The 13,071-nt window shown below is 35.0% G+C and overlaps 1 protein-coding gene across 1 annotated transcript in view; it reads left to right on the top strand.

The window, feature by feature from the left end:
- The window catches only part of LOC131973442 (F-actin-capping protein subunit alpha-2), a 33,803-nt gene extending 23,281 nt beyond the window's left edge, over positions 1–10,522 (top strand). Inside the window, exons 5-10 of the mRNA XM_059335444.1 lie at positions 771–977; positions 4,749–4,828; positions 6,400–6,478; positions 7,367–7,438; positions 7,760–7,822; positions 9,322–10,522. Coding sequence (XP_059191427.1) covers positions 771–977; positions 4,749–4,828; positions 6,400–6,478; positions 7,367–7,438; positions 7,760–7,822; positions 9,322–9,462 — 642 coding nt within the window. The 3' untranslated portion in view covers positions 9,463–10,522. The remainder of the gene's footprint in view (positions 1–770; positions 978–4,748; positions 4,829–6,399; positions 6,479–7,366; positions 7,439–7,759; positions 7,823–9,321) is intronic.
- Positions 10,523–13,071: the final 2,549 nt, after the last annotated feature.

The raw sequence follows: 13,071 nt of genomic DNA, 5'->3' as shown, positions 1-13,071 counted from the left end.
ATGCATCATGCATACACAATACAAGTATATACATACATAGTACAAGCACCTACACATACATACTCACACATATAGACAGACACATTCAGAGATCAGTTCATTAGGAGCTGTCTCTGTACAAGTTTAAACAAAAATAAATAAATAAATAAGGCATTCTGCAGCTTTACAGATATCAGTCAACTGAATTTAACCCTTAATAGGGCACTCATTGAAATACTTGCAAATTCCAAATTTCAACCCGAGAGAATATTGGAGGATATTACATACTGCCAGAATGTGTTAAAAAAAACATACCAAAATAATATTTTGAGAAAAAAGTTTTCGAGATTAAAGTGGCAAATCTACGAGAAAAAAAGGTTGCTTTTTTCCCACTTTTTTCTCGTAAATCTGCAACTTTTTTCGCACAGATTTGCCACTTTAAATCTCTTAAATCTGCGACTTTTTTTTCTTGTAGATTTGACACTTTAATCTAGTAAATTGGCAATTTTTTTCTCTAAATATTACCTGAAGTTACCAAATATAGTTCTTTGCCTGATAAAGGGTTAACCTAATTTCTTTACTCAAAACAGCTTTTTTCAATTCCCTTCTAAATCCTGATTTCTTACACCTAAGAATGAAGCAGTACGGAAGTCCACTCCAGTATACAATAGCTCTGTACAACACAGTTCTTTTAAGTGCATTTGTCCTGTCTGGTATCATTGCTGATTCATGTCCTTGTCTTTTTATTCACTCTCCTTCCTTCTCTCTCTCTCTCTCTTCAACCCTCCCAGGTCTTAATCACAGAGCATGGTGATCTTGGAAACGGCCGGGTCCTGGACCCCAAGAACAAGATCTCCTTCAAGTTCGACCACCTGAGGAAGGAGGCCAGCGACCCGAGGCCCCAGGACGGAGACGGCTCCCTGGAGGGCTGGAGGAGCGCTGTGGACTCAGCCGTCAGGGCCTACGTCAAGGAGCACTATCCCAACGGAGTCTGCACCGTAAGTCCCAGTCCGCCACATCACCACAATGATTCCCCTACAGGAACACCTTTGTATTTCCTTTTCTCTCAAACTTTCCCACCACAGTTCTAACAACACATACAGTCATGGAAAAAGGTATTAGATTATCATCTTCATTTTTTTTGTTCATTTTAACACCTGGTACAACTAAAGGTACATTTGTTTGGAGAACTATAATGATAACAACAAATATAGCTGATAAGAGTTTAATTTAAGAGCTGATATCTAGACATTTTCCTTCTTTTTCTTAATGATAACCAACATCCTTATCAAGAAAACCATGGAAAATGTCCAGATATCAGCTCCTAAATTAAACTCATATCAGCTGTTTTTGTTATCATTATATTTGTCCAAACAAATGTACCTTTAGTTGTACCAGGCATTAAAATGAACAAGAAATTGAAGAAAACAAAGGTCTAATATTTTTTTCCATGACTGTATGTAGCCATGTGTGCCCAAAGACTGAAAAAAGTTACAAAAGAAAATGGCATTCTTCCAAAAGCTTCAATGTATTATGATCTTACAACAAGTTAAATATCAAAGATTTGCAATCATGCACTGTGAAACGTTCCTATGTGTTTTCCCACATTTTTCAAAAATGTGAGCGATTTTTCATGTGATCTTAAAAAAAAAGTCCTGTTGGATACTTTAAAAAGGTGTCACTTTCTTCCTATCACTAAAATACAGTCATGAAAAAAATATAAGACCACCATTTTTCTTCAATTTCTTGTCCATTTTCCATGGAAAATGTCAAGATATCAGCCCTTAAATTAAACTCTCATAAGCTATTTTTGTTGTTATCATTATATTTATCCAAACAAATGTACCTTTAGTTGTACCAGGCATTAAAAATTTGAAGAAAAAGGGTGGTCTAATAACTTTTTCCATGACTGTAAATGTTGAAAAAATGATTGTGTGCGTTAAGAAGGTACAAAACATTTTGTGCAGCATTTGTGAAGCTCAGTGGAACAAAAAGTCTCTTTGTAGACTCACAACTTTAACTGTGTGTATTTGCATTCTTTTCATCATATTCATAAAGCTGCACAAGCGCCTGATTCTGTTTTATAAATATCAATCATTGTGGAACTTGGCCCACCTGCAGGAGCCTCGTTTCCTCATTCATAGTTCTCCATAAATGGATGTAGCAACGCATGTTGATGCTTGTGCCAGTTTCACCACTCATTACACCTCAGAAATACAGCAAAGAGCAAAGAAAGCACAGTTTCACCGACTGTGTTGCACGGAAAGGTTTCCCAATGATGCCAGAGCAGCTGTCATTACACACAGCTGTGGCTATTTGTCACATCCACACCACAAATTCATCAAGTTTTTGCGTATAGTCTTTACTAAGTCTTAATTGTCATTCTAATTAAAAATTTAAGAAGGATGATCAATGATTTATTCATAGGGAAACTGACTTGACAAAGTGCTTCACAGTTCAGAGTCAAATTAAACGATCAGTAACAAGCAGATGATGCTCAAATGTAAATATAAAGAATGACGAAATTAATCACTCAAGTTATGCCCCTTCAAAATAAACCCCATGAATTCACTATAGTTTTCTATTGAATGTATCTTCACAGAATAAGATTTATAGCCTTAGTCATGCTCAAATATGTAAAATTCAGGCAATAGGTGCGTTTCAGTCACGTGTTCATGAGGAAGCGCGAAGGTGGGATGATTTCAAATGGAGGGCAGGAAGTAAACATCGGTAGCCTAAACATGGAGGAAACAATACTCCGCACGATAGCCCGCTAACGTTAGCACGCTAGCTCACTGTATCAGTCACATTGCTGTTAAATAAATCAAATAAATGAATAATACACGTTTAAGTTGGTCTCTCTCAACGGCACCAAGTTGGTTTGGTCTCGCTAGTCTGCTATTGTAGCACGCCATCGATTGCCCGCTAATAGGGTGGCCATTCGTCTGGCTTTAGGCCGGACAGTCTGGCTTTTAAGGTCTGTCTTTTGACACATTACCTTGTTAGTTAAATACTTATTGGCTAAAATTGTGTGTCAAAAAAGCTGAGTCAGAATAAGTAATTTCATTGTTTACATTTTCCTGTCATGACCTATCAACATATGGCCAATCAACATATGTTGATTGCTACAACACAAGCTCATGCCAATTGCTACCACCAGGCTGTCAATCAAGCTCTCTCAAAGACCTCCTTTAACCCGGAATGGGCAAGAGAACAAGGGTTTGTTACAAGAAGTAAGAGGGATGACTTTCATTTTTTTTGGACATTATGTCGAAGAGATGTAGATGTGAGCAGCAAAGGCAAAGCAGCTATCGAGAGACATGCTATCACTGACAAGCATCGAGCTAATCGGAAAACTCTGCTTAAAAAACGGATCATACCAAACAAATATCTGCTTCCTTGTATGCAAAGTGTCCTCCTTTTTGATGTGAAGGAAATGGCCACCCTACCCGCTAACACGCTAATGATACCACGCTAACGATATCGCGCTGATGTTGGCGCGCTAGCTCACCCGTATCAATCACATTGCAGTTAAACAAATGAATGATACACGTTTTAGTTGGTCTCTCTCAATGGCACCTAGTTGGTCAGATAGCCCCGCCACCAGCCCCTGATGTAGCGGTTCGCGGTTGAAGACCAGCAGAGAGTTGGCGCCGATGTGGAACCAGTTTTCCCGGCCGGGAGCCAGTTAACTGGGCACCGGCCCGAAAAGCCCTGGTAAATCCACTTTCTATGGCGTTGTTCTGTTCGCTTTTTACATTTCTTACCTTTTATGGACTACAAAATTGGATATTCTAAAAAAATAGCTTTTCCTTCTCTCTGTTTGAAAGATTGAAGAAGCCGTAAACTGCACAAAACAGTCATTTTCTCAGACAGGAGATCCAGCAAATGTATTTCCTGCCCTCCATCTGAATTCCACGCTCTCACAATAGAGCAATGTGACGTCACGTGAAACCCTCCTACTGAAGTTACACTACAGTCTGATAAGTTTATACAAACTCAAGTGATGAAGAATCCCTGAAGAAGCAAAACACATTTGGATCTTCATCCCCTCTAAAGACAGCAGGATGTTTCACTAAGTAGCACAATGTTTTTAACACTTGGGCCCTTGTTTACTGAGCTCCAAACAATGATTTAGTGTTGTTAAGAGAGACATTCAATCATATCCAGCTCCAGAGTGCTTATCTGTAGCTCACGCTGACCTTATGTGTCCCATCAGGGAAAGGATCTAGCTATAAAGATTGCTTTAAATATCACTCGAGGTATAAGTGTTTAAATCATGTGATGTGTGACCGCTGTTAGATTTTTTACTTCTTTTATTCTTTTGATTGACGCCTGAACATGCAAGTCCTCATCATCTCCATTTATTCATCTAACGTGGTTGTTCACAGTAAACAAAGGCAAAATGTAGAGTTATTTATTCATTATTTTAACACACCCAGTGCAGGACAAGAATAATAGAAAGGCAGTATTTCCCTCTATCAAGCGTCTGTCGTTCTACTTACTTATTAATGCTGAACGAGGAGTACAGCTGTGCTGCAGACACGAAGGAGTTGAAGTGCAAATTTGTTGCGTGTGGTTTGCCAAAACTGTGTATTAGTCTCTCAGCTGCACGTCAGCGTGAGCTTAATTTTGTTGCTGTTAACCACAAACCGCTGTCTTGTTCAATTGCTTCTAAAGTAGTAAAGTAGCACCAATTAGCTGTGAGAAAAAAGAAAAAGCTCCTTGCATGTGAAATCAGAGAATTAGTTTCTTCTTCTCGCTTTCAGATTTACGGGAAAACCATCGACGGACATCAAACCATCATCGTGTGCATCGAGTGCCATCAGTTTCAACCAAAAAACTTCTGGTAAGTAACCGACACTTGCTTCATATTCAACGTGATGTTTAATAATATCTTTCAGCATTTTGCACCTCTGGGATTCATCTCATCTGATTATTTATTCTAAGAGGAAATATATTATACACACAAAGCTGCACACTGTTTGATTCCAGAGGAGCTTCTCTAGTTTGAGGACGGAGTAAAGATGACAGCTTCGATTCTCAAAGGTTTTTTTTTTAAAAAGACCATCTGAGCTCCAGCTGAATTCTCAGCGATGGTTTCTGATCAAACTTCATTTTAAAAAGGAGTTGAAATGCCGAATGTTGTTTGATATGTTCGAGATGCTTCAAAGGCATTACTTTAATTGCTACTTAACTCTGTAGTGTTGTGTAGACTGTTAGCCCTCATAAGCGTTTCTGATCTGTTTCTGATCGGGTTAATCTAATTGGATAAGAACTGCACCAATCCTCTTTGCTGCTGGGTTTTACTGGGCTTAGTGATCCCACAGCTCCTGTACGTGGCTGCCACCGTTTACCGCCACGGAAATACTTGTGCAGGCATTTGGCAGGGGTTTGGGAAGAGAAACGATACAGTTTTGCAATCAAAAAAATGCAATTTCACATGATTTTGGACCATTATCACCATATCTGTATAAAAAATGTTGGAAAAGCTTCCTTAAGACATACAGTCATGGAAAAATTTATTAGACCATTGTTTTCTTCAATTACTTGTTCATTTTAATGCCTTGTACAGCTAAAGGTACATTTGTTTATTACATATATAACATAAATATAACAAAAATAGCTCATAAAAGTTTAATTTAAGCGCTGATATCGAGCTATTTTCCATGGTTTTCTTGAAATTAACCGAAGTCATTGTCAAAAAAAAACCAATGGAAAATGTCTAGATATCAGCTCTTAAATTAAACTCCTATGAGCTATTTTTGTTGTTATCATTATATTTGTCAGAACAAGTGTACCTTTAGTTGTACCAGGTATTAAAATGAACAAGAAATTGAAGAAAACAAGGGTGGTCTAATCATTTTTCCCATGACTGTACACTGGAGACAAACTGCAACCATTAAATCTGGGAAAAGTCATTTGGTTAGTTCTTCAGGTCTCCTCATTGATTTTTTTTTTTTACATTCATTCAGCTTAAGTGTTTCCCAAAACAGCTCGGGCGCTGAGCCTAAGCCTTATAACGGTCGGGAAAACCTCGCTCGATTCTGTATTAAGGAACCTTTGGGCCAGATTTGGGATGAGATGAGGATTTGAAAGTGAAATTGATGGAGGCACCACACTGTAAACCTCTTCAGTTCAAGGTCTATAATGTGCACATAAAAACAAGAATAAACAGCTGAAACTGAGTCTGTGGAACTTGATTGAACTGTTTTATGTGATTTAGATTTGGAGACAATATAATAAAGAAAACAACTGTTTCTCCACTCATTTATTCAGAGTGTTACTATAATAGGTTACATTTCTTTATAATAGAATAGATATGACTTCCCTCATTTTTATCTCATATTGTCATATGTTATGGTATTAAAAGATGAAACAGGTAATTAAAACCTGGTTTCCCTCTTCCTCTCTGCACAGGAATGGACGCTGGAGGTCAGAATGGAAATTCACCGTCTCCCCCTCCACCACCCAAGTGGCAGGAATCATGAAAATCCAGGTACTTTGTTTTGAAAATCTTCCACTCTATGAAGAGAGTGGAAGATTGTTTTGTTGTGTTGTGTGTGAACATATGAACGATGCACTTTCGTCAGTACACAACTAGATATAAAAGCTTGTTCTTTTTGTAAATTTGAAGATAGTTTCTATACTATTAGGGCCAAGTATGAAAAAAAAATGTAAAGACGCGGGGAAGGGGGGGAATATTTCAAGAAAAATGTTGCAAATTTATAAGATTTAAGTGGCAAATCCCAGAGAAAAAAGTAGCTGATGTTAGTGGTGTGTTGAGGTTCCTTGACAAATACAAAACACTGTTTTTCACATTTTTTTGTCATAAATCTGCTACTTTTTTCTTGCAAATTTGCCACGTTAAATCTCTTAAATCTGCAACTTTTTTCTCGCAAATTTGCCACTTTTAATCTTGTAAATCTGCAACCTTTTTACGCAAATTTGCCACTTTAAATCTCGTAAATCTGCACCTTTTTTTCGCAAATTTGCCACTTTTAATTTCGTAAATCTGCAACTTTTATTCTTTCAAATTTGCAACTTTAAATCTCGTAAATCTGTGACTTTTTTCTCGCAAATTGGCAACTTTTTTCTTGAAATATAACCCCCCTCCCCCGGGTCCGTATATATTTATTTATTTTTTGTACTTGGCCCTAATACGCCTTACTATTCTTGTACTATATTAAGTACAAGTCTCTTCATCATCTTGATGTTATTGCCTCGTTATCTTTGGGAGTGTTTTTATTCTCCCCTTGGGATTCTGATGTTGTGTCAACCACACAAGCTTCTGTTGCTCCATTTCTACAAGTTTCATTGTTTATACCTACAGAATTAATCGTATGTACACAATGAAGAGAAACTAAACCTTTAATTGTTTATCCAGGTTCATTACTATGAAGATGGCAACGTTCAGCTGGTGAGCCACAAAGAGGTTCAAGAGTCCATGTCAATTTCTGTGAGTATAACCAAACATTTTAAAGTGCACACAGACAGATGAGGGGATTTGATGAGCTGGGACCAAATTGGAAAACCATTAAAGCCATTCAAGTCATTTCATAGACGTTTTATTTATTAATTTATGGCTTTACTGACTGTTCCTCTATAATCTGATCCACCCTAGTTCTGTTTTTACCTCAAAATGATGATTTGCCAAAAACTCCCTGGGGATGTTTCCCTCAAAACGATTTCCAGTGCGGAGGCGTTCGCTTGTGAATTCTGATTCTTTTATTTCCTTCTACTCTTGAAATAAATGATGTGTGTCTTGTCGTTTTTTCAGAATGAGGCTTCGACTGCAAAGGAGTTTGTTAAGATCATGGAGGCTGCAGAGAACGACTATCAGGTGTGTAAAAAATATATTATATTCTGTGTTAAATATGTGGATTACAGCCTGATTGTTGAAGAAAAACAATGTGTACATGAGGAGAATAGAGGGTTACTAGCTTCATTTTACCAGTTTATTGATTGAAAGTTTTGCTCTGAAGTGTAGCGCATGATTTACTCTTGATATGATTAAATGATGATATCTTTCACCTTCTCACATTTAAACTTTTATCACAGAGTTTTCCTCTTTGAAGGCTACAACAGAGTGAAAGCTGAGTCATACTGAGGCATTAATATGATCTATTTTAAAAGATGAAGCTCACATTCATGGCCATCCATTCATTAAAGGAGCTAAATAGAGCTGTACTCAATGTCATTTTATTTTTAAATTTCCATTGAGGTTTTTCAAATCAAGCTTTGAATGTCTGTCGTAATATTTTATGAAAAATGTAGTAATTAACTATAATAGTGCTGGAGCCGGAATATATATTTTTTCATTATTGCTGTTACTTTCTGCTGGACCACTCTGTAAACACATTTGTGTGTGACTTGCTTTTTGGAGAAAAGCTTCTTGTGATTTTTTAAATGATTACATCTTATCTCAATAATTAGATTTTTGGACTGGAGTTATTGGAAATGTTTGGATCACAAAAGTTTAAAACAATCCTACACAGCCACCTCTGGAATCTAATTCTACAAATGTTATAATACTAATAATATCAGTGTAGACTTATCATTATCACAGCTGCAAAAAAAGGAAAAAAAGATTGAATTCATTTTGATTTAGAACATGAATGTCAACGTTTTTAATTAGGGGTATCACAATTCTCCCAATCCACAATTAAATGCACAATTTCATTGTTAAAGTCATAATTCAAATCGATGTTCTATTTCAAATATTTTAGCACTGGAGGCCATGACTTTGTTAGATGCTAATTTGCCACTTTAAATCTCATAAATCTGCAACCTTTTTCCTGCAAATTTGCCACTTTTAATTTCGTAAATGTGCGACTTTTTTCTTGCAAATTTGCCACTTTAAATCTTATGAATCTGCAACTTTTTTCTTGCAAATTGTGCCACTTTAAATCTCGTAAATCTGCAACTTTTTTCTCGCAAATTGCTTTTTGGGGAAAAGCTTATTGTGATTTTTTTTAAATGATTACATCTTATCTCAATAATTTGATTTTTGGACTGGAGTTATTGGAAATGTTTGGATCACAAAAGTTTAAAACAATCCTACGCAGCCACCTCTGGAATCTAATTCTACAAATGTTATAAAGCTAATAATATCAGTGTAGCCTTCTCATTATCTGCAGCTGCAAAAAAAGGAAAAGTAGATTGAATTAATTTGGATTTAGAACATGAATGTCAATGCAATGGTTTTCTGCCTCTCCCTGCACTTTACTTTATTTGTTATCTTTGTAATTTTATGTTATTCTAACTGTGCAAATAAATAAACAAACCCAAACCTGAACTTATTTACTCTCCATCTTCCTCTGCATGTTATTTTTCTTCCAGACGGCCATCAACGAGAATTACCAGACCATGTCGGACACTACCTTCAAAGCCTTACGCCGCCAGCTTCCTGTGACACGCACCAAGATCGATTGGAACAAGATCCTGAGCTACAAGATCGGCAAGGAGATGCAGAATGCTTAAAAAAAAACAACAACAAAAAAAACAAACAACGGAGAACATAACAGACAACTCCCCCCTCCCGACCCCCACCCCCACCCAAACAACGTTGCATGACTGGATAGTTGTATCGTCTTTGTACAGAAATTAGAGAAACTGGGACAAAGAGAGGTTTTGGTCTCACAGCCAGATGTCACATTACACATTGGATGTCTACTTTTATTGATGTTACTTTGTTTTTATACAGACACTGATAACTCCTCTGTATATTGAATCTATTATGATAAAAGATAATCGTATTCGGTGGAAAATATAACTTGAGGAAATATGACAAGACATAGGAAAAAAAAGGGGCAAACACTTGTATGCAACAACATCCTTATAAAATACAATATCACGTGTGCAATATTTATTGTGTCAGTGAGACCACGCCTTTTGTTTGACCTGCTGAAAAAAAAAAAAACGGTTTGAATTTGCAAATGATGGTGAATCAATTTTTGGGAGAATTCTGTCAGAAAAAAAAAAACGAGCTCAGATATTCGGCTGTAAAGAACGACTCCCTTCACTTCACGGTTAATGTCCCATACGGTCAACGGAGAAAAAAAAAAACAGTTCTTTGTGTTCATTGAATGGTATTTTTGGCACAAGCAGTCACCACTGTCAGCCACTCAATGTTCTTGTTCCCTCATTTTGGTACTTCCCTCACACCGTTCGTCCTGTATGTGAGATCTCGAGCTCGCAGCGCTCCTTCTGGCTCAACCGCCTTTATGACTTGACATCGTCTGAACTCTCACTCAGCGCCGGGAGTTCTGTGACCACTTAACAAGCTTAATTAACAAGTCATCAGTCAGCTAAGTAATGTGCATAATGTCCAATTTACAATAAAATCAAAACGTATCACATTCTCCTCCAGTGCTTATTTTTATTAAAAAAAAAGAAAACAGAACCTGACTGTATTATATAACAAGGCACATTGTAATATATACCTGTATGAAACATCCTGTCTGTCAGTTTGGTGATTTATTTCCATGAGATTAATTGTAATTCAGTCACAATTATGTTGCATTAAATGACAAATTTTCTATTTACTGACTCACTCATACTTTCTGATACTCTTCATTGTGATGCAGAAATGAAAAAAGAGTAATAAAACTCAGGTGTAATATTAAAAAAATGCAATAAATCAGGGTTGTTTGAAGTCTTTAACATTCTTGCACAAACATTATTTCACTGGAGTTTGTCCTGAAAAAACTGCATTGAGCTTAATTTGTTGGATATGACTGAACAGAATCACAGATAGACGACATTAAACAGAGAAATTAAAATATGTCCTTGATGGAGGAGGCTCTGAATCACACTGGTAATTAATAAGAATGACTATATGTTACACATAATTGCTACTGCTTGTACTCTACTGATTTTTATGTCAGTAAGGCTATTTGACTGAAACTCTCCAAGAGAACCTTCATTTATTTTCATTTTTATTTATTTATGAGGAGACAATGATTGCGGAGGAAGAACCAGATGGACCAAACTGAAATAGTCTTTTTACATTAATTAGCCACGCTTGGTGTAGTTTTACTTTCTGTACACTCCTTATTTTAAACCCTGGAGACTAAAATCCTTATATATATATATATTTATTTTTGTATTCATCATTGAGGTTTATATAAAAATATTCCACCAGCCAGTCTTTTATTCTCTGACATCTTATGGTAAATTGTTTTAAGTAAATGTGTGACATGACATATAAACAGAAAACACAAAAACATATAAATATGTTGATAAATAAGTTGTTTTAATAAATGAATTAAAAGAGGAAATTCAGGTAAAAATGAAATGTATATATATATATATAAAACATGTCACACATTTACTTAAAACAATTTCCCATAAGATGTCAGAGAATAAAAGACTGGCTGGTGGAATATTTTATATAAACCTTGATGAATAAATATATTGTATTGAAAATTGTATTTAAATATAATATATTGTATATTGTCCGGGTTGAAGTTGCTTTTCTATTTTTCACCAAAACATTTTTTTATTTTATTCGCCAAAAATTGATAGACTCAAATCTGGATTAAAAAGCTAACATTTGCAAAATATTAAATGATATTAAAATTGAAATATGGCTACCATAAAGTATGGACAATTGACCTGTTTTTCTAGGTTAAAAGTTTCTCATATCAATCCACAATGATTTTTAAAAAATAAAAGGTATTTCTTGTTTGGGTTAAACCACAGAAATCACAAAGATCTGGATTAACATTTTCAAAATAAATTAAAATATGACTATAAAAAACATGAAGAAAAGTTTCCAATATCAATCAAAAATTATTATTAATATAATTATTATTTAACACATGCAATGCAATAATAAAATAGATAACGTGTCTCTTGTTTGGTGTTGAGTACAGAAAGTCCAACAGGTATTATTTTGAAATTTGTTCTGAAAACGACGCATGCACAGTAGGTTCAAGTTTTGACAGTTGGACATTTGACAGTTGACCACTTGATCCCATTGTTGGCTAATCTTAAAGGGCATATATATATATATATATATATATATATATATATATATATATATATATATATATATATATGTATTTTTCGTGTATCATTCAGCTAGAAAAACATTTTATTATATCATATGATCCTTTTTGATTGTCTGTTTGTTGAACTTGCCTTACTGGAGTCCACCAAAGCACCGGAGCACGACTTCTTCATGACGTCACAACATAAAAACTGTGCAGCATGGAGCCCTGCTGTCAGCTGAACTCTAAACTTTTGGCTTTTCCAGAAGTTTCCATGTCCAATTTAATGCACCAACCCTTATTCAGCAAAGGTAAAAAAAAAAAAAAAAACACATTTTGACCAAGTGTAAAGTGTTTTTTCCCTTTTTTTTTTGCAGATATTTCAAATTCTGCAGTGTGTATTCAGCATTTTAATGTAATCTTTAATGTTGTTTGTTCTGTGTTTTTATATGTGCTTTTTGTCATATTTTGTGTGTTTTTATGTGTGTTTCATTTGTGTTTTTTGTAAAAAAATTTGTGTGGTTTTAAAAAAAATTATGTGTTTTTGGTGTGTTTTTTTTTTTATGGTTTTTGTGTATTTGTCTTTTTTATGTTTTTTTTTTTTTTTTTTTACATTTTTTGTGTGTTTTGTGTGATCAAAATATTGATCTAGTAAGTCAAAATGAAAAATTCACAATAGCAATTTACAATATATACAGTATTTGCCAGGGGGTTACAGAAAGAAAAAAACACACAAAATCAGACAAACATCAATTCCAAAACAGAGATCCAAAATAAACACAGGGTAAGAAACAGAGACAAAAAAAAAATATATATAAAATAAATAAAAAAAAACATGATGTATGATTCATCAATCAATAAAGTATTTGTCCAAAACAAAGTCAGTTTTCAGAGCCTTCTTGCTCTTAAGTTCTTTAATAGAAGTTATATTATTATTATTATTATTATTATTATTATTATAAATATTATTATTATTATTATTATTAGCCTATTAATAGAAGTGCAGTATTGCTCCACTTCCTGTAAAAAAGTGAACAAAACTGGGTTTGGAGTCAGAACATTTCTGAAACATTGTCAAACTTCCCTAAAAACAGAA

Source organism: Centropristis striata, chromosome 6 (assembly GCF_030273125.1).
Source record: "Centropristis striata isolate RG_2023a ecotype Rhode Island chromosome 6, C.striata_1.0, whole genome shotgun sequence".
In the NCBI taxonomy this organism is placed as follows: domain Eukaryota; kingdom Metazoa; phylum Chordata; class Actinopteri; order Perciformes; family Serranidae; genus Centropristis; species Centropristis striata.
The sequence above is the reverse complement of the archived record's forward strand: the minus strand, read 5'-3'. Positions and strand labels throughout refer to the sequence as shown.